General features: G+C 40.0%; 3 protein-coding genes across 7 annotated transcripts in view; all 3 read right to left on the bottom strand.

Moving 5' to 3' along the window:
* Nucleotides 1-2,493, bottom strand: part of SLC17A6 (solute carrier family 17 member 6) — a 31,588-nt gene extending 29,095 nt beyond the window's left edge. Inside the window, exons 1-2 of the mRNA XM_072422321.1 lie at nt 1,770-2,493; nt 40-292 (exon numbers count right to left, since the gene is read on the bottom strand). Of these exons, the coding sequence (XP_072278422.1) occupies nt 40-292; nt 1,770-1,855 (339 nt within the window). The 5' untranslated portion in view covers nt 1,856-2,493. The remainder of the gene's footprint in view (nt 1-39; nt 293-1,769) is intronic.
* Nucleotides 2,494-12,802: 10,309 nt separating this feature from the next.
* Nucleotides 12,803-15,833, bottom strand: LOC140338681 (P2Y purinoceptor 1-like). The gene is made up of 2 exons (XM_072422971.1): nt 15,542-15,833; nt 12,803-14,031 (listed from the first exon to the last, which is right to left on the bottom strand). Exons 1-2 carry the CDS (start codon nt 15,572-15,574, stop codon nt 13,054-13,056), a joined length of 1,011 nt encoding a protein of 336 aa, XP_072279072.1. The 5' UTR covers nt 15,575-15,833; the 3' UTR covers nt 12,803-13,053.
* A 2,635-nt stretch (nt 15,834-18,468) lies between these two features.
* ANO5 (anoctamin 5) overlaps nt 18,469-26,549 on the bottom strand; it is a 48,001-nt gene continuing 39,920 nt past the window's right edge. For all 5 annotated transcript variants that reach the window (XM_072422316.1, XM_072422317.1, XM_072422318.1 and 2 more), the window contains 5 exons: nt 26,384-26,514; nt 25,110-25,315; nt 24,231-24,412; nt 23,902-24,007; nt 18,469-21,780 (listed from right to left, as the gene is read on the bottom strand). In XM_072422316.1, the coding sequence (XP_072278417.1) occupies nt 21,556-21,780; nt 23,902-24,007; nt 24,231-24,412; nt 25,110-25,315; nt 26,384-26,514 (850 nt within the window). In that variant the 3' untranslated portion in view covers nt 18,469-21,555. The remainder of the gene's footprint in view (nt 21,781-23,901; nt 24,008-24,230; nt 24,413-25,109; nt 25,316-26,383; nt 26,515-26,549) is intronic.

Below are 26,549 nucleotides of genomic sequence, written 5' to 3'. Positions count from 1 at the left end.
AAAAAAATGGGGGGAGGGAAAAGTTTAAGACTTGCTCACCTCTTTGATAATTTTTCCTCCTTGATGAATGGTGCTGTTATTTACCATATCCACTATGGCCACTCCTAGGTTACAGCGAATCCCAAAAGAGATGCAAAACCCCAGCCCACTCATGATGGCTATGATATACCTCCGTGGTAGCCCAAAACAGGTGCAGTCACATAGAGGTGGCTTTTTTTCCTGCACTTCCTTTGGTTTGCCATCTTCTGTCAGTTCAATGTTCTCGCTGGCTTTAGGCTTTCTTTCTAAAACCCTGGAAAAATAAAATCAAAATTAATTCAATAACTTGCAATAATAATTTTTGTTTAAAAAGCATTAAATCTCATTTTTTGTCCATGGACATCTTACCTACATCCTTTCTATTTTTAATCTCAAAGCTTTAAAGACATATCAGAATTAATGGTTCAATAACTTTAGTGTAAAAATGCCTTTTTTTTAAATTAAATAAATAACAAAGTAAAAAAAATAAACTAGAATAAAATATAGTGAATTCTGTCTTTGTAGAGTTTTCTACCAAACTCAAGGAATGAGTAAGAATCTCTTTATTTTTAAGTATTCTAGAGAAAATAAATTAATATTTTATAAAGCGGCAAAGTAAATGGAAATAGGTTTCAATAGTTCAGAGAGTGAGAACATTGACATGTTAAATAATAAATATGTGAATTGCATTCACATTCAAAGTATTAAATCCAAAATACTGAAAACAAAATGTAACTAAACCTTCAATGGGTTGATTTTCGTTTTATGTTTGAGTAATAATTCCAAACAATTCAATTTAAAATATGTAAAATTCAATCTAATCCAATTTAAAATATAGGTGTAAGTAAAATATTTTTTGTATTTGATTTTTTAAATATTTATTTATTAGAGGGTTTCATACTCAAAATATGTTTAAAAGATTATCAATTCAAATATCCAATGCTTACAAATAACTGGTGATGGAGGTTACACAAATAATTTAATTCTTTCATCATCAAGATGACGTCATCAAGGAATTTTTTTATAGATATTGCTTTGATTTAAAAGAATCTTGACAAGGAACTAATGTGAAGGTTTTCTCAAAATGTGTAACCTAATGTTATGAATTAGGTTTCAAGGGAAGGCAGTAGAGATTTGGAAATTTGTTTTTAAGAAGGAATATATATATTGTATAATGTGCACATATATTCCTATAATATCTATAAAAATATATATATACATTCCTTATTTAAAAAACAGTTACAGTGGGTTTGAAAAATTAAATAAAGTTTGTAATATATATATTATAAATTATATATAAAATATATATTTTATTAGCATATACAGTATATAACTTTACATACCTGTTGTTATCTTTTAATGCTGTACAAAAAGAGCAGGAAATGTAAAACCCCCCCAATTTTTTTAGAATAGAAAATATTTCATGCATTCATCCCTAGTGAAAGCCAACTTGCATGCCAATGAAATATTTATTTATTCAGCATATTACAACGATCCCACTCGGGGATTCATTAATCAAGTGCGTGTCTCCGTACCCTTACAGGTTTTAGGTTAGGGCAAAGTTGAAATCATTCTCTTTTAATATTTAGAAGAATTTTTTATTAAAAAAAAAATCACAGTAGCAAAATAATTTTATTGCTATGTAGATGACATCACATCACCTCTAGGTATCATTGAGTTACCTTTGCATGGAATTTTGGATGATTTTGTAAAGACTGGCAAAAAAAAACAAATCCAAAAAGAATTCCTACCTGTATATCTGACCCAATGATTTCCCTGCAAAATTCTTCAGCCCTTCCTTTCCAGGCGTTAAAATCCTTTGTTTTATTGAATCCATTATTGCTTCAGGTGCGTCGTAGCAGGTCTCTTCTTAAACGCTAGGATGTACGCAATGGCCAATTCTCATAGTGCTATTGTATTCCAAAAGATGAAAAAAAAAATCCAAAGCTAAGAGGGATCCTACAAAGGAAGGACAAGGAGCTGAAAAGAAAGTGAAATCCTGGAGACAATGGCTACAAGGTGTTCCTGAGTCCTCTCCTCAATGTAAGTGAAGGTTGGCTCATGGCTATGACTGCGCTCTGTGCATTGGTCTTCTTGCTGCTTAAAAATCCACTTTGCATCACATATACCTAATCAAAACTCTAGCGCTATGCTCCACAGCAGACGCAAGATAAAAGGGGGGAATATTGCATTTCATAAGAGAAAAAAATTTCAAAAATTTCAAAAATTCCAAAAAGAAAAAATGTTCTCTTTTATGGGTCTGGGTACAAAATGTAACAATGTCACCAGTAAGGTTTTAGCTGGCTGCACCTCTCATTGTCAACCTTGCTTGCAAATAAAATCAGAAGGCGTTAAGATTCTTTCATGGGTCTTCAACAGGCTGCAATTTCCTTTTTCAATGAACTTCCCCCTCTTTCTTGGAGTCTCTCTTGGTGCTTCAGCACCCTGGACAGGTCCGGTGGAAAAGAAGGAAGCTTCCTGTTCTCTGTATTCTGCTAACTTTCCAAGGGAATTGGGGCGGATCGCAGAGCTTTCATTCTCCGCTCCTTAGAGTGGATGCTATGGAAACCAAAGGGAAGATGTCATCATTTCAAGTCGAGGTGTTGCAATGGTGCAAAGTCCTCATTCAAGACTTTATTAAATAAGAGACCCCTTACCCTGTATGTCAAAAATATAATATATTAATAAAATAATATTATCAAAAATTTACCAAAATTTTTTTTTTTTACGTGATACGGTATACGAGGGTGGTCCTTGTCCCTGGCTCATGTGATGGATGACGGAATGTCTTTCGACTATCACGCCATGCAGGGGTTCAAATCTGACCGGAAACGAGCACCATCAAGCCTTGGAAAAGATTGTGTATAAAAAGTAGAACAATTTTAAGTCTGTTAGAAAATATTTTTTGGATTGGACACCACTTTTTATCCTATCTATGGTGAAGCATACACTTTGCTGTACATGCGCCCCATTTTACTATAAGGGTTATTTGGGGGAGGGTGGCTGCATTGAGTATGGAGAGGGGGGACATACACTTTGTTACACATGTGCGTCATTTTACTATAAAGGTGATTTGGATAAGGGGGCTGCATTAAGTGTGAAGAAGTTGGGGCATATGCTTTTTCGCACATGCTTCTCATTTTGCTATGATGGTCTTGATGATTTAGTTGAAGGTGGCTGCATTGAGTATGAAGAGGGTTGAGCATACGCTTTGCCACACATGTGCTTCATTTTACTATAAAAGTCTCTGCAGTTTGGGTAATGGTGGCTGCACTAGGTGTGAAGAAGTGGGGGCATACGCTTTGTCACACATGTTCCTTATTATACTATGATGATCTCAGTGATTTAGTTGAAGGTGGCTGCAATAAATATGAAAAAGGTGGAGCATACACTTTGCCACACATGTGCCCCCTTATACTATGATGATCTCAGTGATTTAGTTAAGGGTGGCTGCATTAAATATTAAGAGGGTGAGGCATACGCTGTTACACATGCACCCAGTAATACTTTGATGATTTTGGTGATTTGCTTGAGGGTGGCTGCATTGAGTATGAAGAGGGTGAAGCATACGCATTGTTACACATGTGCCCCAATATACTATGATGATCTTGGTGATTTGGTTGAGTGTGGCTGCACTGAGGATGAGGAAGGTGGGTCATATACTTGATCCCACATAAGCCATATTTTACCATGGTGGTAATTTGTAATTTAGGTGATGATTGCTGCCTCGATGATCTCTTTTTCTCTACATTCACCCAACATAGAGTATCTCATCGTGACTGAGAAATGTTGCTCTTGTAGTTCGGTGGGGTTTGTTAGCAAGAGACAACGACAGAGACCTATTGTTGTGGTAAATGTCACACCGTGTCCCTGGGACCCATGTAGGAGGTGACAACAAATGCCATCGTCATTTCTATGCAGACATTCTCAATCCTATTAATAAATAACTGAAAAACGCTGCGCCGCCTCCTTGTTATTGAATGACACACACAGGGACCTGCCGGAGTCCCAAAAGCCCCTCCGTGTCCCTGCCATTGGTTACAAATCCTACAATGGTTTACTCATAACGGAGACACCTCCCATTGCAGAGATCCTTACTAAAATTTGGGGGTGATCTTACTGGGTCAATGACATCATTGTAATAAATTATTGTACTGCAAATAGTAAAGGGGATTTTCAAAAACTTGCTAAGCTCATCTCAATATATTATAATAAACTTCCCCCACCTGTTAGATTGTAAGCTGCCAGTTTTTTATTTCTGATTTCCCCCCACTTCTTGCCCTGGTGCCCATCCAAGCACCCAACTGGAATCTCAACAAATTTTTTTTTCTGGGCCAGGATTCTTCACAATGGGGTCACCGAGATCAATAAAACTATCACAGGTTCTCTTTCCCCTCCATATAATGAAACATCACCTGTGGTTTTATCTGTCCGGTTACATATTATAAAGATTGTATCCCAATGCGTATTTTTCAGCAGAAATGTTGCAATTGTTGCCAATCTTCGCTGTCAGGTGAGACAAGCCGGAATCTGTCTCTGTCAGGTACATCGGGATGATCATGTTGAAAATTGATTTCAGACCTCCAAGCTTTGGAGAAAATGGAAGGTTATCCTTGCTGCTAATGTCTGAGCTCAGAGCTGAGATGTTCTGATTGAATGATGATGGCTTGGTAGAGGAAAATCTCTAATCCTTTACAATGCTGCCCTCTGGTGGCCACAACTGAGCATTACACTTGGTGGAAGACCCTGGTGATTAAAGGGTTAAAGAGACAAAAGATGAGAGCTCATACAGCATGGATGAATGGATAGATAGATAGATAGATAGATAGATAGATAGATAGATAGATAGATAGATAGATAGATAGATAGAGATAGAGGGATAGATAGAACAGGAGGATGGATGGATGGATAGTTTAATATTTCAGATGTTTTGCTGTGACCCTGTAACTGAGGGTCCTAAAAATGGTCTCTGTTGGCAAGGGCCCTTCCCCCTGTGGGGTCAGATTATTCTGGAGGACTTTTTCCTGGATCCCTAAACAAACGTTGCCATTTATTAACAATTCATCAGACGGAGCCGCAATCCTCAATCATCTCCAATTATCCGTCATTACCCACAAAGCCAGAAATGTGCTGCAATGGGGCGCTAATCACCCCCCGCCACAAACAGCCACTTCACCGCAATACAGTCAATTGCGACTTGATGAGGGGTTATTTCTAAAAGGGTCGTTATCCAATTTACGGAGAATTCAACAGCAAGAAAAGAATTTCATCACTGACTGGGTTGGCGGATTTGTGAATTATCATTTTCCTGGAATTTCAAAATTTAGGCAAATTGTTGCCATTGCCATGAAATGCATTGGGGATAGAAGGGGAAATGAAGAGGATTTTGTAATCTTTTTTTAGGGTTTGCTGAGCATTTGGGCAAAATCACATTTCTCAGCTAAGAAAAGTTATAGCAATGAATGCCCAATGTGCATCTTTATTAAATAGCACCCACAATGTGCCAAGGCACTGCAGCTCCGATGCACAATTAGCTCCCCACAATGCACATCCAACCTTTCCATTAGAATGAGCCAACCTAATGCATGGCTGATAATGTGTTAAAAAAAAGCACCAACGCATTATAACAACACGGGTCACCAGGATCTAAATGGACCCTAAATGGGACATTTGCTGCATTTGTTTGCTTCTGCACAATGTTTGTATGAATATTACAAAAATAACAAACAGGCAGTTTGTTCTGCATTGCATAAACAACAAATATTTTGTTAATATGAAATCTTTTCCACTTTTTATTATTTTGTTTCCACTTTCTACATGCACTCCAGCGATGGCTGGCATTTCTCATAGTGGGTTTTCCAATGGTGATGACCATGAATGTCTCATTTCTATTGATATGGCCACTTTTAGTCTCTATTAGAAGCTTCTGTACCCCTGTGCAATGGCCAGACCTCATCTGGAATACGCAATGTATCATCAGTGGTCATCCAATGGTTGGAAAGTCCGCTGTGGAGTTGGTGGTGAAGATGGATCCTTCCTAGGTCATTGTTGCAGGGTGGCTGCACACAGGTACACATACGCCGGGCATACTTCCTGGTTCTGGCACAAACTCACCACCCAGCAACAGGTACAGTTCCCCTTGAAGCATATTCGGCATCCTCACAGTTTATAATTTTCTTGTTTTACTTTGTGAAGTTTCTGGGTCATTTATCGGACAAGCAGCTCTATGGCCAACATTATGATCCGACATTGAAATCTGGAAACTTCACAATAAGTTGGGGACCCATTTTTATCTGCGTTGTGCTTTTTAATGCCTGATGTACCAAGATGCCCAAAATGCATATGCAGCACCATAATGCATGGCAGTGCATTAGCACTAATGATTGGCAATTCATTATGGGTTTGCCAAATGTTCATCAAACTCATTTGCTGCTAACCTCGGAAACCAGCTCTGATAGGAGCCCATACTTTAGGTAGATTGTAGGGTTTGACCCAATGACTGCTGTTTGCCAGGGGCTCCAATGGGAACGCTGCCTGCCATGTACAGTAGCCACCAGTTGGGAGCCGGGTTACTATTGTAAATGATGGGCACCATTCTTACTGCCTGGGGGTTGTTGGAAGTTGTACCAACCAATGACCAGCCAATTAGAACAATGATACCTGTATATATTAGTACCTAGCCAGGACCCCTGATAGCTACATCCCCTTTGGTTGATGGTTGGAAAGGCCAGTACCAATTTGCTAAAAGCCAGTCATTTGCATGGAAATCACTTTCCTGTTTATCACTTGTGAATGTTTCCCTTAGTTTCGGAACTCAGCAAGCAGCAACATAAAGACAACCAAAAGCCCAATTTGTAGAAAGCTTGAACCACATCCTTAGACATCATGCGCTACAGAGCAATGCAACACAAATGTATTGGATGTTGCATAGAATAAATGGCATCACAGCACAGTAATGCACATGTGTTACCGCAATGCAACAATGGGAATTTGTGCTCACACTTTAATGCTGAATGTTCATTCTTTTTTTTTGTAGCTTCTTCCACTGACTGTATTTATTCTTCTTCTTATTCCTTTATAGTCTAGAATACTGTTTGGGTGACTTATCCTGTAATTTGCTTTATCTTGGCAGTCATTCAGGAGGGTACCAAGAAAGTAATGGTGTTGCTCCTGGAAACTTTGTCCCAGGAAGGTGCATGTCAGGTTGTGTCTTTGCTCCAGTTGTGTCACGCCAAATAAACAGATCCATAGAAACATAACAGATTCACGAGATTCCAGCTTGACCTTTTCCAGCATCAAAACAGGTGTCACGCGCTCTCTCAATTACGTTTAGCGGTTTATAAAACTGATAAGGTAAACTAAACCCAACATGATTAATTAGTCTCGTTATGGAGAGGGAAATGATAAGGCAGATAAACATATTAGGTTTGTATGCGTTTGCAGGCTCGGCCGACCTATGCCACTTTCCATTAATACGGAACACGGAATATGAAAGACGATGGAGCACGCAGCCTGCCAGACGCAGTCATATTTATAACAGAACAGTGAAATAAATTATTTACACTGATATTTTTATGTCTGGGATTGGCTGTAGTCATGTTTACTGTGCAAATGGCAAAACACAGCAAAGAGACACTAGGTTGGTATAGGGGGCATCTTCTGGGGTAGAAGCCAGGACCCAAAGTAATGCAAACACAAACTTCACCTGGGGAGTCCATATCTGACTCTCTTCTTGACACAAGAGGAGGGGAGGAGCCTGCCCTGAAGAGCTTACAATCTAGGAGGTGGGGGAAGTATCACACAATAGGAGGGGGATATAGATTGGTGGGAAGTAGTGAGGGTTTAGGAGACAGAAGAAGACGGGTAGGTGACGTTGAAGAGTTTGGTTTTGAGGGCCCTTTAAAAATGAGCAGAAAGTAGGAGCAAGCCGAATAGGATGAGGAAGACCATTCCAGAGAGTTGGGGCAACTCTAGAAAAGTCTTGGAACTGCGCATGTGAGGAGGTTATGAGTGAGGAGGTCATTAGTAGGTCATTGGAGGAGTGGAGAGAGAATTATTAGGGCAGAAAGGTAAGTGGGACAAGAACTGTGGAGGGATTTGAAGGAGATGGTACTATCATATAAAATACTTCCACTTCTGTTTCTCACTATTGGCCTATGTAGGAAGTGGCATTCAAATGCAACAACTATCTATTGACAATACTTCATTTCTCACTAACACTCCACATAGGATGTGCTACTGCCATATAACAATTTTGCATTGGTAATACTTTATTCATTTCCCACTAATGGTCCATGTAGGAGGTAGCGCTTTTATGTAATCTTTCATTTGATGATATTTCTATGTCCATGTATGCCATGTAACACATTTCTTTTGGCAATAGTTTTTGCATTTCTCAATTTTTGGCACTGCCATGTGCAACTTACTATTGGTGTGAATTGCTGTTGGTTTATGAAGGATGAGCTATCACGATGTAACAACTTTCTAATGGTATTACTTCTTCTGTTTCTCATTGTGATCTATTCAGGAGCTTGCATTCAAATGAAATTACTTGTTGTTGTGCTAATACTTCCCCCCATATCTCACCACTGCCATGCAACACCTATTGGCAATAGTTCCTTATGTTTCTCATTATTGAGCCATGTAAGGGTGGCACTGCCATTCAACAACTTTCTCCTGAAAATACTTCCTTCCCTTTCTCATTATTCACACATGTAGGAAGGGGCACCGCCATGTAACAACTTCGTATTGGTAACGCTGCCTTCCGTTTCTCACTATTAGACCATGTAGGTGGTGCCACTGCCATGCAACTATCTTTTATTAGCAATACTTCCACTTATTGGCCCAACAACTTTCTTTTGCCAATACTTCCTTCTGTTTCTCACTATTGGTCCATGTAGATGTTGGCACTGCCATGGAACGACTTTCCGTTGGTGAGACTTCTCACAGTTTGTCCACGTGGCATGTGCTACTACCATATAACAACATCTATTGGTAATACCCCCCCCCATATCTCACTATTGACCAATTTACGAAGTGGCACTGCCATTCAACACCTTTATATTGGCAATAGCTCATTCTGTTTCCTACTAATAGACCTTGTAGGGGGTGGCACTGCCATTCAACAATATTGGTATTGCTTACTTGTGTTTCTTACTTTTCACCCATGTAGGAGATGGTACTGTAATGTATCATTTTTCTATTGGCCATATTTTCTCCCAGTTTTTATTATTGGACCATATAGAAGGTGGCATGGTCATGCAACTACTTTCTAGTGATCCGTCCCCCTGTTTCACACTGTTGGTCCATGCAGGGTGTACTACTGCCGCATTTTACCTTTCTGTTGGTGACATTTCCTCTATTTTCTTTCTATTGGTCTCTGTAGGAGGTTGTGCTGCTATGTAGCAACTTACCATTGGTGATATTCCTCCTGTTTCTCACTATTGGTTTATACAGGAAGTTGCAGCCCCATGCAACAACTTTCTATTGGAGATACCTCCACCTGTTTCTCAATATTGGTCAATAAAGAAGGTGGCACTGCCATATACCAACTTACACTTACCCATACTTCCTCCTGATTGAGATGGCATTCTCATGCAACACCTTGATGATGCTTACTTCCATGTTCACTGGTCACAGATGTAGACGGTGGTATAACCTTTCTGTTAGCAATATTTCATCCTGTTTTTTGCTGTTGGTCCAGAAAGAGGTGGCAATGCCATTTAACAACTTACCCCTGGCAATACTTCTTTCTCTTATTATTGGCCATATAGGTGATAGCACTGCAATGTAACATTTTTTTTATTGGAAATACTTTCTCTAGTTTCTCACGACTGGTGCACGCAGAAAGTGGCACTGCCATACACCGAGTTGGCAATGCCTACTTCTGTTTTTCACTAGTTGCCTATATGGAAGGTGGCATTGCCATGTGTCAGCTTGCTGTTGACAATATTTCCCCCTAGTTCTCACTGTTGGTCCTTGTAGCTGGGACTGCCATGTAAATTTATTTTAACAATGCTTCCTACCATTTCTCAGTGTTGGCCCATGTAAGAGGTGGCATTGTCATGCAATATCAATCTACTCTAGAATATAATTATATCTCTGTGTTTGCTGCACCATCACATGGGGTGTTAAGTAACCGTAAAGCATACATAGTTTTGTATACAGTTTCGCCTCCCATTGCCCATCCCTGAGCAATATTCAGCCTATATTTTTATAATTCTTTACAAATTCTCTTTGGTCCAGCTCTGGGCTTATTTTGGGTTGAATAATATTATATTGTCACTTAACCCACTTCCTGATAGTGGAGATCTCCATAACCGGGCCCCTGGTGAGCGTCTCAGGAGTTTTGCTACAGAGGATTGAGTTAATATAATGTCCATGTCCAGCGTCATCTTGGAATGCCACCACCGGAAGACCGAAGATGATGAGGAATCAGCCATGGTCAGACTGGGAAGAAAGCGATTTATAAAGAATAAACTACACATGAGATGATCCCATTGTTTGACTGGGCCAAACAGCCCTGCATAATATGTTGGCGCTATATAAATCCTGTTTATTAATATTAATAATAATAATAATTCTTTAATGTTATTACCGGTACACTTAAATGTTCAATAAGTAATTATAGAACTCATTCTAAAGACCTCACCCAGATTAAGGTGGTCCCAGATATACTTTATTGACAATATCTCCCTAAATGCTCCTTCTAAAAGATATCACAGCTGATCTCACCAATTATTTGCATTGAATCCATGGATTGGGGGTGCACCATTTATTCACTTTATAATGGTCCCAGCAGTTGACCAGAACTGGACGGTCAATTTGGGGCATTTTTTGACTTTGGGTGGAGTTGATCTTTGAATCGGTTACAAGAAAGATGTTGAAGATTGCAAATGTTATTTTCGTGGTCATAGAACATTCACTAGGTATGTAACAATTCACCTGTTTGTAAAGTAAGCAAAGTGCAGCTGCTGGTGGTTGTGAAAGCAAATAATACAGATAGGGATAATGGGAATATATTGGAAACACCCGGGAGTATCAAAAATGTCAGAATTCTGAGGTCATACTGTGCAACTGAAGACTGAAAAGAGAAAAATCTACTTTATAGGGGAAATAATTGTTATTAGGCAATCAATGAAGAGGAAAGAAGAAGAAGAAGATTTTTTTTCAAATGATTTATACAGAGGACCAGTAGGGAAGAGTGAAATTTAGAGTTTCCATTTGCTTAAAAGGTTGAAAACTGATTATGAATAAAATGTTGCCAGTTTGTTTAAATGCATTGGAATTATTAGGGAGGGCAAAATGATGTTGGTTTTCAGTGCATTCTTTGGGCCCAAGGGTTACAGAATCCTCTTTTATTTATCCTGAACTTGTTCCTGTGGAACTAAATACAAATGAGAATAGATTTGTGCGAATTGTTCTTAATGAGTGAAATAAAGGCAAATTTTATTGATGCCAAAATCTATCTGTACAAACCCCGGGTAAAACTTCTGCATAGGAAGTCTAATTTCATTGCATGGTCAAGGTTACCAATGGTAAGTTGTTAAATAGCAGTGCCACCTCTTTCATGGACCAACAGTATTGTGTTCAATAATTGTCTATAAAACAACCCAGAAATGATAATTTATTATAACTTATTTTTATAGTCTCAGAATTCAATGATTACAAATAGATCACATCAATCACGGGCCGCCCAGAAAGATTACAGTCCAACGTTCCTTCTACAGACATAAAGGTGTGCAAACATTGCAGTCATGTTGCTTAAACTTGAGCTACTCACCTATCCCCATCCCAATGTGTGGTGACGCTATCTTCCTTCTTTTCTTCTTCCTCTTTACAATCTTTGCCCATCTTGGTTGGCTGTGAAGGCACCGGGAGGTCATCCATTCTCAGCACGCACGGAGGAAGCAGGGATTGCCGGGTATTCACAAATCCGGCCATCACCTGTCCCTTTCTGCAATTATGACTGACCTGATCATGTAATCTTCAAAGTGGATCTTCAGTTCCACTTTAAGGTTCAGTTCAGATGAGTGGTTGTTAATGGCAATCAGTTCTCAACCTCAACCTCAAAGCAATGGTTGTTATTGAAAATACCTGGAACCGCTGATATCCCCACATGTGTATAGTTGTGGTGCATTTGTTGAGATCAGGTCCAGGGTAGTCGCCACTAGAACTGCTTCCATGGACTTCCTCGGCAAGTGCTGGCATAAAATGCTATGGTATGCTCAGGACACCTTATAAAAATGGGCTCCTGGGATCATTGACAAACCTTTGGATGAACCATGTTTAGGCTAGCTGTATATTTGAAAGATAGTGCACAACATTCATGCAAGTAAAAGAGAAATCTTTATAAGACCATTCTCCTTTACAGAACTGAATGTTTTCCTGAATTTTCTGAGGTTCTAGACTTGTGCATAAATCAAGAAGTCCAACTGATGGGACCCAGCTATTTCATTATTCCTGTCCCACCAAGGACCCTTCCCTCTATTTCTTCCCAAAACATCCAATGTTGAGGCCATGGGTGGACATAGGGAAGTGCATAGTATGCCACTGCACAAGGGCCCTGTACCCTACCTAGCCACAAGGTGCCCCAAATGAGTTTGGCATTGGGGCACCAAATCAATTCTGCAAATAGGCCCACTGTTGGTTTTGTCCACTACAGAGTGTGGCTGAAGTCTTACAAAGAAATAAAACCTTAATTATATTTTATTTCATCTCCACTCTATCTAAAACAAACACATTCTGGTTTCTTTCAATGTCTATTAAAATTGTTCTTGTTTTATTGATAATTAAAAGTTTTTTTAATAATAATACAAAATCAGAAACTAATTTACCAATAGATATAAATTGCTTTAAATGTCCTCAACCCCACTGGTCAACCCTTAGAAGTATGAGGTTCTTTCTGTCCAAGTGTTGATGAACCTTAGGTGTCAAAGTCTTGTGAAGCTATGGTGGAAATGGATCATCTCATGAAAAAGCCCAAAACCAGCGGACCTTGCTATTACCTAGAAGTACGTTTAGGCCAAAAAAGTTTTATATTGGGCAAACCGTTCTCCTATTCTTCAGCCTCCACTTCTTGAAAGGTTGGATGGAGTAGGCAATGCGGCAAACTTGTTCCCGGAAGTCCCCTCCGGCTAGAAAACAGAAGAGGGGATTGATACAAGTATTCAGACTGCACACAGCCATCTCTATAAAGAACAGGGCGTCCGCCCTCTCGATGACCACTGGCATATTTGGCATAAACATTCTCAAAAATATACAGGAGTTCCTGGAGGCATGATATGGTAGGTAGAGGAGGCCAAAAATGACCAATGCCGAACACATGAGCTTGGTCAATAGATTTCTCTTCTTTAGTCTTTGCATTTCCACTCGTCTTAGTTCGCCTACGCTGCTACAGTAGCAATAGCATATGGAAGCGAAGGGCACCAAACAACCAACCGCAGTTGATAATAAAGAATAAGGCAATGTAATGTGCGTCTCATCAGAAAACACATAAAGGGAACAAATTGTTTTATTGTTCTCACAGACTTGAGTTCCAGCCAAAAAGGTTACCGGTAAACTACTAAGAGATGTCACCATCCAAATGGTCAAACAGATCAGCAAAGACTGGCGCCGCTTGAGGATCCTCAAAGACTTGATAGGATGAACGATGGCTAGGTAGCGATCTATACTTAAGCAGGTAACAAAATATATGCTGCAGTAATAACAGGCGTGGTAAATGGTCCTGGTTATTTTACAGACGGCATCGCCGAAGATCCAATGGAGTTGGTTGAAGTGGTAATAGATTAAACACGGGAGGCAAAGGATCCAAGTGACATCAGCTAGGACCAGGTTGAAAAGGAAGATGGTGCTTCTGTTCCAACGTTTGATTCGAGATACCAAGATCCACATGACGGAAAGGTTCAGGGACAATCCCACCAGGAGGATGAAGAGGAAGATGATGGGGAAAATGATTCTTTGGATTGTCCCGAGGAAGGTGTTGGTCTTCTCACAGAAGTCATCCTCCACCCTCTGAGAAAAGACAAAAAGCATTAGTAAGGTCAATTAATAATTCCATGAACAAAGCAAAATCTAAAACCTAAAAGTTTCCATATCTCAAATCTCATCTGAATGAAAAGGAACCAGAATGACAAATTGGTAGCCAGAGCCGCTTAATGGGTCCTCTTAACCTTCCCTGTCCACCATAGAAGCTCCAGTACAGACTTCAGATCTGTAATAACATATAGGGCCCTGAATCTGCCCCTGAAGGTTAAAGAAGCTTCTTTCATCTATTCCAAAAGTGTTCCTGTGGAATTAAATATACAAACGAGAGTAGATTTGTGCAAATTTTTCTCAATGAGTGAAGGGCAAATTTTATTATTGCTAAAATCTTTTCAAACCGGGGAGATAACTTCTGCACGTGTAGTAACATATAGGGCCAAAAAAGTCAACAGAAAGAGAAATTTGATGGACTTCGGCATGATAATGCATTCTTTACCATCAAGGCTGGAAAGAACTTTGGTAACATCGAGAACATAAACAAATAGCAACAAATTTTGAGGAGTTGGGTGGCTTGGGTTGGTATTGTTCCTTAGCAATCCTGGGGTAAAATGCCCAAAGTTTCTTATAGAATTGGGCAAATGTAATGCATTATAGTACATTTTGTTGTCATGTTTATCCTGAAGGTTGTAAGAAACCAAGCACAATGCAATGAAGGATGCCCGCAGCATGTTGGGGCTACCATACACACGTGTCTTAGCCTTGGGTTTGGATATTTGTGATGTAGAAAAAAATCATCATTTAGATCAGCCTCTACCTTTTAATATGGGGGAACCCTTGAAATGACTTTGGAGCCTTGGAGCAACCTCTTAGGGAACCCTGGTTAGATAATTGGAGAAGGGGCGCAACATTGATAGTTCTGACTGTCCAGGCTGTAGAATCGGTGCAAAGATATCTCTATTGATCAATCACATATCTGGAGCAACCTAATCCTAGCTTCCAGTGCTGCTGGTCTCCTAAAACCGATATCAAACCCCTTTCTTCTTCCATCACAAGCTGCCTATTAATGCTTTGCCAACACAATGAATATCAGCACCATGCTTGTAGTTTCTACTAGGGGAGGTAGCGGAAAATGAAGGAGCACAATTCAGAGATCATTTTCATCTTATAACAAAAAGTTCCAAAACAACAATTTCCATGGCAAGGTCACCAATGAATACTTAATGGAAATTGTAAAATCCAAAAAATATAAACTTTTGAAATATCAGTGACCTGGTTAACTTTAAATGCAATTGTATTCATGACTTTTACTTTTAGTCCCAAATGTGAGGTTATAGACAGGAAATTCATTTCTAAGTATTCATAGCAGAGTTATGGAGATGGAAAATCTGTGCCAACCTGTGCAACCAAAAGAAATGATTTCATCTGGACCCAATCATAAATATTTGTAGTCTTCCCCCCAAGCAGATGCTTTCCATTAGGATGAATCCTAAACACATTCACTGGTTTACAATATTCTACATGAACTCCTATCAGCACTGACCTGCTCGGAGGTTTCCTCCATCCTCTGTGACATGCCGGTCTTCTGTTTTCCTGAGGCTTGAAAATCCTTTTAAATGTGTTTGTTCCTGTAGTTCTGTCCAGGTAACCGCAGGGAGAGTGTGATATGTCCTATACCTTCATACTGCGGTCTCTATAGCGAGTTCACACGGCGAGCTAGCAAAGAGATATGTCCATGTAGATAAGTCAGCAAAACAAAGACCATATCGTTCCACTGACGCCGTATGATAAAGAGCGAGGAAATTTCCTGTAATTGTGCTGCCAAATGCGCAGAACTTCAATCTGAGGAGGATAATAAGAGAATTTTATTGCTTATGTAATAAATCTATAAAACTAATATCCTATCCAATGGTACAAAGGCACCAATGTTGGGTGCATGACGAATGGTGGCACCACCGAATATCTACAGCCAACCAGTGCACCAAGGTCCAATTATCATATTAAAGATTCACAATTAATACAACAGACGTGACATTCCGGGCAGAGATGGTTGTAGACCAAGTGGAGCCCGGGGCAAATATGAAGTGGGGGCAACAACTGTACAGGATTTCAGATCCTGCAACCAGATGTTCTGTTAAATTATGAAAAGGGCAAAAATGGAGTGGGGGCCCCAAAAGTACAGCATTTAAACTTTTAGCACCCCTTGCCAACCTGTTAAATAGTGTTTGGGGCAAATATGAAGTGGGGGCAACAACGGTACAGGATTTCAGATCCTGGCACCCTCTGCCATTCTGCTAAATTGAGAACTGGGGATATATGAAATGGGGGCCCCAAAATCACAGCATTCTAACTTCAGGCACCTCCTGTCTTTCTGGTAAATGGGGCCCTGGGTATATATTAAGTGATGGCCCCAAAAGCACATATCTCCAACTTCTGACACCTCCCATCATTCTGGTAAATAGGGCCCTGGGCAAATATTAGGTGGGGGCCCTAAAGGCACATAATTCCAACTTCTGGCACCTCCTGTCATTCTGTTAAAAAGGGTCCAGGGGAAATATGGTGTGGGGGCCACAGTGTTTTAACCTCTGGCCATTATGTTAAATGAGGCTGTGGGCAACAATGGAAAAGGGCCCCAGAAAGCACAGTGCTCAAACTTGTACTACCTCCTGTCATTCTGTTAAATTGGGCCCTAGGCAGATATAGTTAGGGGGCCCCAAAAGCACACCATTCGAACTCTTGGCACCCCTTGCCAACCTGTTACATAAGATCCTGGGCAAATATCAAGTGGAGGTCTTCAAAAGCACAAGAATCCTCCTTCTGGCACCCCATGCCATTCTGTTAAATGGGGTGCTGTGTTCTTGTGGGTCCCCACTTATTATTTGCCCAGTACCCCATTTAACAGAATGGCATGGCGTGCCAGAAAGGGTATTCCAATCATTCTGTCAACTTGGGCCAATTCTGTAAATTTTCACAGAACAAACAATGCAAAAATGTTTCCCAGCACACTTACCAGCAATTCTTTTATTTTGTTTGGTGGTGATGGTGGTGGTGGGGGTCTGTGGCCGTGAAAAGCCCCTCTCACATGCAATATGCTTTGATAGCTGCTAGTATACATTTTTTCACCATTTTTGTTCAGTGGGCAGAAAAACAAATTATGACTTATTCATAGTTATAAAATAAAGTACAATTGGTTTCTAGATTAAATTTCGATGTACTGAAGGTGTTTTAGCCTGATGAAGGATCATTAAGGCACCTGAAACACGTAGGACAACTCTAGCAAGGCAGTCACATGGCTTCACTGTAGCCAATAAGTAAATTGGAAACCACCAGCGGTTGCAGACTTCACCACAGACCCCTTCAGCTCCCCATCCAGACACCACAGATAAGGATGGGTCAGATACCAGGAATCACAAGTTACAGTCAAAGCTTTATTGATCCACAAGGTGATCACAGAACGGGGCCACTTGGACACATTTTGCCCTCTACTGGAGATTATTTTAGAGCTGTAATGATGACGTTCCTCGAGGAGGCAAAGCCCGTTCACTTGGTTCACCCCAAAAGCTTTGAGCTTGACACAGATGCATGGCGTGAACAGTCATTTTCTTTTGGGAATTTCCTGATCTGCATTTAAGGTGCTGTGAAACCTGGAAAACAACCCTACAAATGTATGAAATCCTTTTATTGATATGAATCCATCCTATGATATATATACATGGAGGTCAGACATGATTACTTATACATAAACATTCCATGTGGCCTGAATAGTGGTGTAGCTTAGGAACTGTGCAGACTTGCAATTGAAAACCACATGGCTAGTCACTCCACATGTGTTGCACTTACATTTGTAGGGGCGGTGGGGTTCTTTCTCCAGGCGAAGAAAAGCAACCACAGAGCAAAATGTTGCATCCAGGAACCCCAACTGCAATGCAACACAAACACATTTCTATCCTCCAGGTGTTCAATCATTCACCATAAATCAGGTTTATCCTTGCATATCCCTAAAGTCTGTGGCTACAATTCATGCTCTGTGGCTTAATTTGTAGCCACCCCATTGTGCTGTACAGAGCTGAGACTACAAATGTGATCACAGCCATCCATAACTCACAATACAAGGAATCATGGGACATGAGTTTCTTATAGGCAGGAAGCTGACATTGTAGCCACTCTGCTGCCCTCTAGAGTTCAGATAGAATAGTGACAACCACCAGCAGCCTCTACAATGATTGATTGCATATAGGATGGCCTTTCAAAGCAAGAATAAATATAAAAAATAATTAAGTCTTATATAAAATTGTGTGCTTGTTACTCCTAATGTGACTTTAGATTTATTTCAACTTTATGATGTTTCAGGATCTGCAGATGTTTTTGGTATTCTTCATCATATGCTGGGTTTAACCTTCTTTGGGGACATTCATTTGATACATTGTAACATTTCCTTCACAATGACCTCACAGAAACAAGCAGAAAACGTTTTCTTTACAGTGAAATTTTTATTTTCTTCATTGGCTCAAGACGTAACAAAATATAAAAACACAAAACCAGCCCTGAGCTGGGAGAAAGATTTAGAAAACCGGAACAAGTAAACAGGAACGATGTGCACGTAAAAAAAAATATTTACCAAATCCGCTTATTTCACAGGTGAAAAGTGAACAGAGAATTACAGAATAAAATGACCCAATGAGTAGAAAACAAGAGATAGTGTTTGTAAAATATAAAGAAGCCTTCCCTGCATTTATGATATGTGGTATCTCTACGAGAGCACAGTGAACGGTAACCATGGCGATATGTCTTATAGAAACGCATTGACGGCTTAATGGTCGATAAAGAATGTTGCCGTAAAAGCCGGCTACACATTCAATACCTTGATGGAGAGGAAATGTTTCTACGGGTTTTTTTATGCTACATGTAGAGAACAGAAATCTAACTTGTAAAAGATTTGTCCATCAAAATCTGCAATTTCAGCTGTTGAGAGATACAGCCAATGAGATTTCTTGCTGAATGCCTAGCTCCACCCCCAAGGAGTTTAAATAGAGTTGTTGTGCTCTTTAGCACAGGGCAGAAACAGCAAAATCCATTTTAATGGCTGCCGGTGACAAAGCAGGGAACAAAGCCGATCTCCAGAGCACTTCTACAGCTCAGCTACACAGGAAACTTTATTTTTTGCTATTGAGATTTAACCGCTTTTTAGAGGCTCAGCCATAATTCATCAGGGAAAAAACGCTGTGGTTGAAAAACACATTAAAACAACATAGGAACCTAATATAAATATAAAAAAGAAAGTGATGCATTGGATTAGGCTCAGGTGAAAATCCGGATAGAAATCTCCTTTTCTCTTCATTAAATGCTCCGACCATTGACATAAGGTGCAAATATCTGCCACAGATTTTGGCAATTTTTACCCATTAACAATCTAACCATAAAAACCCACATAAATCTAGAAAATGCCAAAAAAACAATATTTACTATCAACAGAAAAATTTGCTTCACATCTAAAGGTTTAACGTCTGAAAAATTGTAAATAGGGGAAGTTATAAAAGTGAAAACATAAAATCTGAGGGGGTCTTATAAAGGGTCTGCACACACCAATCTGACATTTTAGGATTGAGTGAATGATCCAGACTGACTTCCTGAAAAGCTCCACTTTCTGCAATCAAAATAAATAAAAAAAAGCAAGTTTGCAATCAAAGCAGCAAAAAAGGGCGGAGCTGTGAACTCATCTACAGAGTTTCTTCTGGTTTGGGTCTCAGCCTGTGACTATGTGAGTAGAATGTTCTGACTCCTTTATTCCATCCCTGACATACACATTCATATATATCATTTACATCATTTATATCATATATATAATTTATCATTATAATAGACAAGGAAAAGATTTGCAGGCACTTCAGGAGTTACATATGGAGGTAAGCAATGATGCGGCACTCAGATATGACAAGCACAGAATTACATACAGAGTGAGAAAACACTGAGGTCTTTGGCTTGCCAAAAATTAATCTGCTAATCTGTATGCAGGCCACCAGGGGGCGATATATACACCTCATGCATATATGCAGAACAGATATTGGAAAAAGAATATGAGACTTCTTCATAAAGAAATCAAAATACTGAAGCACAAGAGACCATGAAACCGTCCCTTTAGCTTGGTTTAGACATTAAGACCCTGTTTACACCGGTTAGTGTAAGTTTTTGTGGTGCCCAAATAAATCATTTTTATATTATACATTTGTTTAAAGAATTCTAGCAGATTACAGATATTAGAAAGTTAGAGATATTGAGGATTAAAGAAGGAATACAGAGTTCTTATCCAATACATCTATGGGGTGAGAGTGCTTCATATCCCCCCGAATGTCCTTTTAAGGCTTCCATAATAAGACAGACAGATCCTATCCTAATAAAAACGTACAGTTTCCAGATACAGAAACTAAATCAATGAGAAAAAAACAAAAAAAAACAAGGCACATAACATAGAAGGGTTTTGGCATAGACAATAGAAAAGAAAATCAAAAAACATAATTTTAAATAGGAATATATTTAGCTTCTTTATACAGAATTTGTCATGCAGTCACTGTTATATTCTTCATAAAACGCTCTCATTGGAACATAAAACACTTCTGCGAGGTAGCCCTGGGTGAAGGAAAAAAAAAGGCCATCAAACTGCCAAAACCACACGATTTCCTGCACGATAACCACATTGCCTGCCAATGGTGTCCACAGGAAATTGGGATATGTAGAGGATGACTTCCTGTATAGAGGTGACAACACACAGAGGGGGCATGGCTGCCAAAATCAGCGGCTTTGTGGTCTCTTTAATAACCTCTGTCAATAACCGTCCTTCAGGAAGCGTTGGAGTCTCTTTTACCCAATATTTCGAGTTGTCCTCTCGAAGCCACAAAGAACTTAGCCTGAGGAAACCAACTGAGCCTGGACTGGCTGCTAAGCTACAATGCTTTTGAAGTGCCACGATTTTTTTTTTAATTTACTAATTGTTCAAATTTTTTTGTTTCAAAAATTAAAAAATGAATTTTGACGTCAATTTTTGGATTTGACAACCAAAATAAAAAAGAAAATTACATTTTGCTGACAGCAAATTTGTAAATATTATACCCAATGGTGGCAAATCGCTTAGATGGCTTTGGAATTTTACAAGGTTGGCAAATTTGCCAAATTTAAAATCCTGTTGACAATCATCAAGGGCTCTAAGAGGATTGCAGAGTACAAAGGACCAAGGCGTGGCTCCAGATCCAATGATAGACCTGAGAGAAACAATATCAGGTCAATTTTGGGTCATGTTGATGTTTGTGCCCCTTTGGAGGCTCTGTAAACCTATTTATCGTTATGTTAGAAATGTAGGCAGGATGCAGATAGATTTCTAACGCAGTGTGATATGTAAGTGGCACGGTAGTTTTGGTTACCGCCATACACAAAGCAGCTGTGATGAAGGAGAAAAACTCCTTTAAAATATAAAAAAAAAAAGATCTCGTTCAACTCATTCAATGAATGCGCAGTCCGTGGCCTTGCATATAGCGTCAAGTGTTCTAGATGGCGGGTTAACTGTCGCTACATGGCCGCGCTGAGCTGGACTTTCCCTTCCGTGGCGATGACTTCTCTGGCCACCTCAGCACAGTTGTTTTTATCGCAGAGTTTCTCTTTAAGCTTGCACAGCTCGTATTCGTGAAGGATACTCTGCGTCAGGTACTTCTCACGTTTGATTCTGGCCTTCACGTCGGACGGGACGTCGGGAATCAACCAAGCCACGAAGAACTTGACCACGAATACAACGTGCTGCAAGGGGGACACAAATTCAGATTAAATATGGCAACCATTAAACAAAAACCAATAAGATAAAATGCAAACCACACATTGGGATTAAATAATGGATGCAGTTTGGAGAACCTGACAGCTTTTCACCAATACTCATTGTTACTACTACTTCATTCAGCTCATCCATTACCTTAGGCCCTGAGGAAGGGGAGTGTTACCCCAGAAACGTGTCAATACTTGGGTAGATCTCCACTCAATTCAGGTTGTATTTGTGGGACCGGAATGGAAATGAATAGGACACTGACAGCAAACCCTCCCCACAAAAGTTAAAACTTTGCCATGCTCTCCAAAACGTATATATCCAGTGCTTCAAAGAAGAAATTGCATCTAAGTGACAAGGCTGATGTATTAAAGGTGTTACCCTTCCCCCTTCTTTAAACGCTGGGTGAAAATAATGGAATAAACCAGTAGGGGTGATAGGCTGGACACCATGATTACCTTTCTCCAGCTTCCTCTCTTGGTGAGATCACTCCCCTTCTGGATTGATCTTAGAGAATGTGGAGTAATTGAAAAGAAGATCTGGCATTGTGCAGGAGAGATTTGGGCTACTCAGCATTCCCAGGAATGACACCAGCCCATACAAGAAAGGAGTTCAAGAAAAGGTAATTATATGTTTTTCCTCCTACAGGTTCTTCATAGTGTTTAAAAAGGGGGGAGGGGGGCTTGCTACTGCTTTGTCCTTGGCTTCTCCATCTGTCCAGTCCTCTTAAAGGGAGCAAAAGATTGCACTTGTTCCATTCTGCCAATTTATCGTACCTGCCATTTAAATGAACCACAAGGGGGGCTTCATTGTGCAGGCTGGTCTCCCAGTATTCCAGGACCAAGTAATAACATGTGTAACACATGTCATTATGTGACTGCAGCTTAGTCCTGGAAGAAGGTTCATCCATTGTCACCATTGGTTGTGATATTGCATACATAGTTAGTCAGGTTGAGAAAAGACATAAGTCCATCAAGTTTAGCCACTAGGGAAATAAACATCCCAGATATAAAACCCTATAGACATAGTTGATCTACAGAAAAGCAAAAAAAATCCTGGTTCAATTTACTCCAGCAGGGGAAAAAAATTCCTTCCTGATTCCATGAGGCAGTCGGATGTTCCCTGGATCAGCAGTCTCCGTTATCTTTACTTAAAAGCTTTAATCCCCAGTTATATTCTGTGCTTCTAGAAATCATCCATCCTTTTCCTAAAGCAATCCATAGTAGTTGCTGAAACTACTGCGTCCCCTTGTGCTTTGTAACGATCCTACGAATAATTGGGAAGAGTTCTCTATATGGACCATTTATATATTTATACAGGGTGATCATATCCCCCCTTATACGTCTCTTCTCAAGGGAGAATAGATTCAGTTCAGCTAATCTCTCCTCATAGCGGAGCTCCTCCATTACTTTTATTAATTTAGTTGCCCTTCTCTGCACTCTCTCCAGTTTCACAATGTACTTTTTGTGAACTATTGCCTAAAACTACACTGCATATTCCAGATGTGGTCTGACCAATGCTTTGTACAGGGGCAGGATTATGTTTGTTATATTGGATGAGCTGTTCCTTCTGCATTAAGAAATTTGTTTTTTAATACACCGCTTGTAAAACGTGTACAGTACAGAGGACATTTCTAGCCCAGCTCTGCAAAAGTGAACTTAGAAAAAAAAGTACTGTAATGCACAATATTGTTATTATTATTACTACACAGTATTTAAATACATGTATTCATGTACAGGAGCTGCATCAACAGTGGCCACCCAATGCCTGAAGAAGAGAACTATTAAAACATGGAGCAAGCAGAGAAGAGGTGAAGGTGGCAGATAGGGTCACAAGGGGTATCTGTGGACTGGAGGAGGGTAAAGACAGGAGTATGCCATAGCGTGTTCGTTTCAAACATGAACACTTGGGTGGTGGACCAACAGTTTCCATTGCTAATTTGGGGTACTAATGATCCAACTCAACAGATTTAGCTTCTTCCTCCTTTTTATGAAGAAAGTCATGTTAACATTGCCCAGTTTACCCAGTGCCAGAACATTGAATTTCTCCTCCAGGACTCATACCTACATGGTGGTATATGGTGATACTGGACACTCACTTACCTCCATGATGATGATAAAGGCCATTTTAGCAGCCAGGATATGCCAGAATTGCATGGTGTGCAGATATCTCCTCTCGTGGTCTGGAGGATAGCGATAATCTCGGTACCTGCCCAGCAAAAGAAACAAAAAATAGCACATTTCTTTTGGGGTCCACAAAGGGCATTTTAATACTATAGACTTCAGTCTAAACAAAAGTTATCTATATTTGAGGTGTATTTTATTTTTATTTCTGAAACTGGTGATATAACACATTTTTTTCTCAGCTCTACTATGAATTTTATTCATGTAATTGGAACAGACAAAGAATGAGGTGCAGTTAAATTTCCCACCTGCATAGGGTGACGTTCAGCACGTTTTCCAGTGGCATGCTCTTCTCATTAAAGTCAGAAACATTGAATACGGAGAGGCTGCTGCTGATGTACCCAGACATGGGGGTCTGCTCGTTTTCAGAATAGGCGTAGTAGTAGACTAGACGTGGGATCATGTCAGAGGTGAAAGCCACGATAAACGCCTGGGGGTGAAAAGTATCATAAAATACTTAAATGTCAAAAGGAAGTCAACTTGTATTCAATGCAAATGGAAGGTTTGTTTTCCTGCCAAACCCTTTGCCTACCTGCACCCTAAATAAAAATTAAAACTGTATCAATGAAGACATTGCAAGAAAATACTCAATAAAGCCCTTAAAGAATGAATTCCTGCAATGGGCTGGTGATCATTCTTATGGGATTTCAAGGGCCCACAGTGACCCACAGAAACACCAGAAGCTGAGTTTTTGATCTGCATTTGAATTACTTTTTTTTTCGCATTCACAGGTAATCATTTTTTACCAGCATTTCACCTTTGCATATTACTTGTTCTTACAATGCTATAAAGTGTGTGCCATGAAATACAAGGTTCCTGATCACCGCCCTAAAATGCCAGTTTAATTTTGGGTACACAAAGTCACATGCCTGCCATTCCAAGGTTGATAAACTTTAATATGGAGGTTAGCAAAAGAGTTTTCTGATCGGAAGTTGAATCCAAAAGCACAACCAATTCTCAGATAAGGTTCTTTGAAGTAAACCATACTTGGTTCTGTGTACTGCGTACTGTGTACCATGAGCAACAGTCAGTTATTTCCAATTAGGATATACAACCCTTGTCTCTGTATAAAAGTCAAAAGGAACTGTGAAAAGATAAAAGTAGACAGGTCCTCTTGATACACTTACATTGGTCACCACAGACAGAACCGCCATCCCGTTGAGGATTTCCTGCCACACTCCGATGCTGTGAGCTTTTGCAGCAAACGGTCGCCTGAACTGCGTGGTGAGCTTCCAGGCGTCCACACGAATCTCCAGGATGTTATTGAGAAGGGCGAGAAGAGGGGCCAATGGGAATGAGGCCACAAAGAGGGTGATGAAGCCAAACTGAATCACTAGAAGACAAAAGGGGATTCTTAAACATAAAAGTCATGTGATGAAGATAGTAAAAACCCAGAGAGAATAAAATATTCACCACAATTTTCCATGAAACTCTGAATTTCCTGTCATTTTAGGATGAAGGAGACTTATTGTTGGAGATTCAGGGGATTTATTGGAGAAGGAACCCCACCATCAATGGTAAGAGAGGCTGCAGAACCCCATCTACCTTATCACAGATACCTATGGACTATCGTTGTTTCATGGAACTCCTTTAGGTCTGACATCACTCCAACTTATATCACCAGCATAGAATGTTGTAGCCCCTATGAAGGTGACCTTAATCACATTGGCTTGTGGTCCACCAACATACAGTCTCAAAGCCCCGAAGAAGAGTACCTGAAGTGTGTTGGGTTATAGTTCACCAGGATACAGGGATTCTAATGGCCTTGATGAAGATGACCTAAAATGTGTTGGCTGATGGTCCAACATCATACAAAGATTCATGTGAACCTGATGAAGGGAACCTAAAATGTGTTGGCTGGCTGTTCACCAGGAAACAGAGATTCTTGTGGCCCTGATGAAGAGGACCCGGTATATGTTGGTTTATAATAAACTTAACATTTTTGGATTTGGAGTTTGATCAGTCTCTCCCATTGGTATCGAGTTTCTTCTATTTAAAATCCCTCAGGGCACTCCCTATAGGCACCTATGAGAACAATCTAACCTGGGTCACCTAGGTTTGGATCTGGCACCTTCATCCTTTTGATTACAATTGGAAGTTGGTTGTTTTGGGTAGAGTAGGAAATGAATAGAACCTCAGTCTATCTTTGTGTGCAACTAAAGAAATCTCCCTTCTTGTCCTAGGGAGACACAACATGAAATGAGGGGAAACTTCTAAAGCGACCAAAAGTTGTTTCCTGTTCTGCTGACAACTAAAAAAATTAGATTTCCCATGACTTCCTGCCATTGTAATAAAATAGATACAAATAAAGGGAGATTCACCCAAGCTGTATATAATATTAAACATAACAGGAGTTTTAACCCTCCTCTAGTACATTTTAAATGGAAGGGGTCCATCTTACCCATTTCCAGGTACTCGTAGAAAAGTCCCAACTGTCCAAAGACTTGCAGGTCATTGTCCTGCTCCCAGCGGCTGTACAGGGTCTCCGGGCTGTTCCTGGCTCTTCGGCGCCCCCACCAGTTCCAGATCCACCTGTAATATAGCAGAGACAAGGTTACTGACAACCA

This window comes from Pyxicephalus adspersus, chromosome 9, assembly GCF_032062135.1.
Source record: "Pyxicephalus adspersus chromosome 9, UCB_Pads_2.0, whole genome shotgun sequence".
In the NCBI taxonomy this organism is placed as follows: domain Eukaryota; kingdom Metazoa; phylum Chordata; class Amphibia; order Anura; family Pyxicephalidae; genus Pyxicephalus; species Pyxicephalus adspersus.
Note: the sequence above shows the minus strand (reverse complement) of the source record. Positions and strands in the feature narration are given on the sequence as shown.

Excerpts from the sequence above, each read along its gene's own strand:
- LOC140338681 (XM_072422971.1), bottom strand. The coding sequence starts at position 15,574 with ATGTCACAGAGGATGGAGGAAACCTCCGAGCAG. Across the intron at positions 14,032-15,541 it reads TGGAGGAAACCTCCGAGCAG|AGGGTGGAGGATGACTTCTG; the intron begins GTCAGTGCTGAT and ends GTCTTTTCTCAG.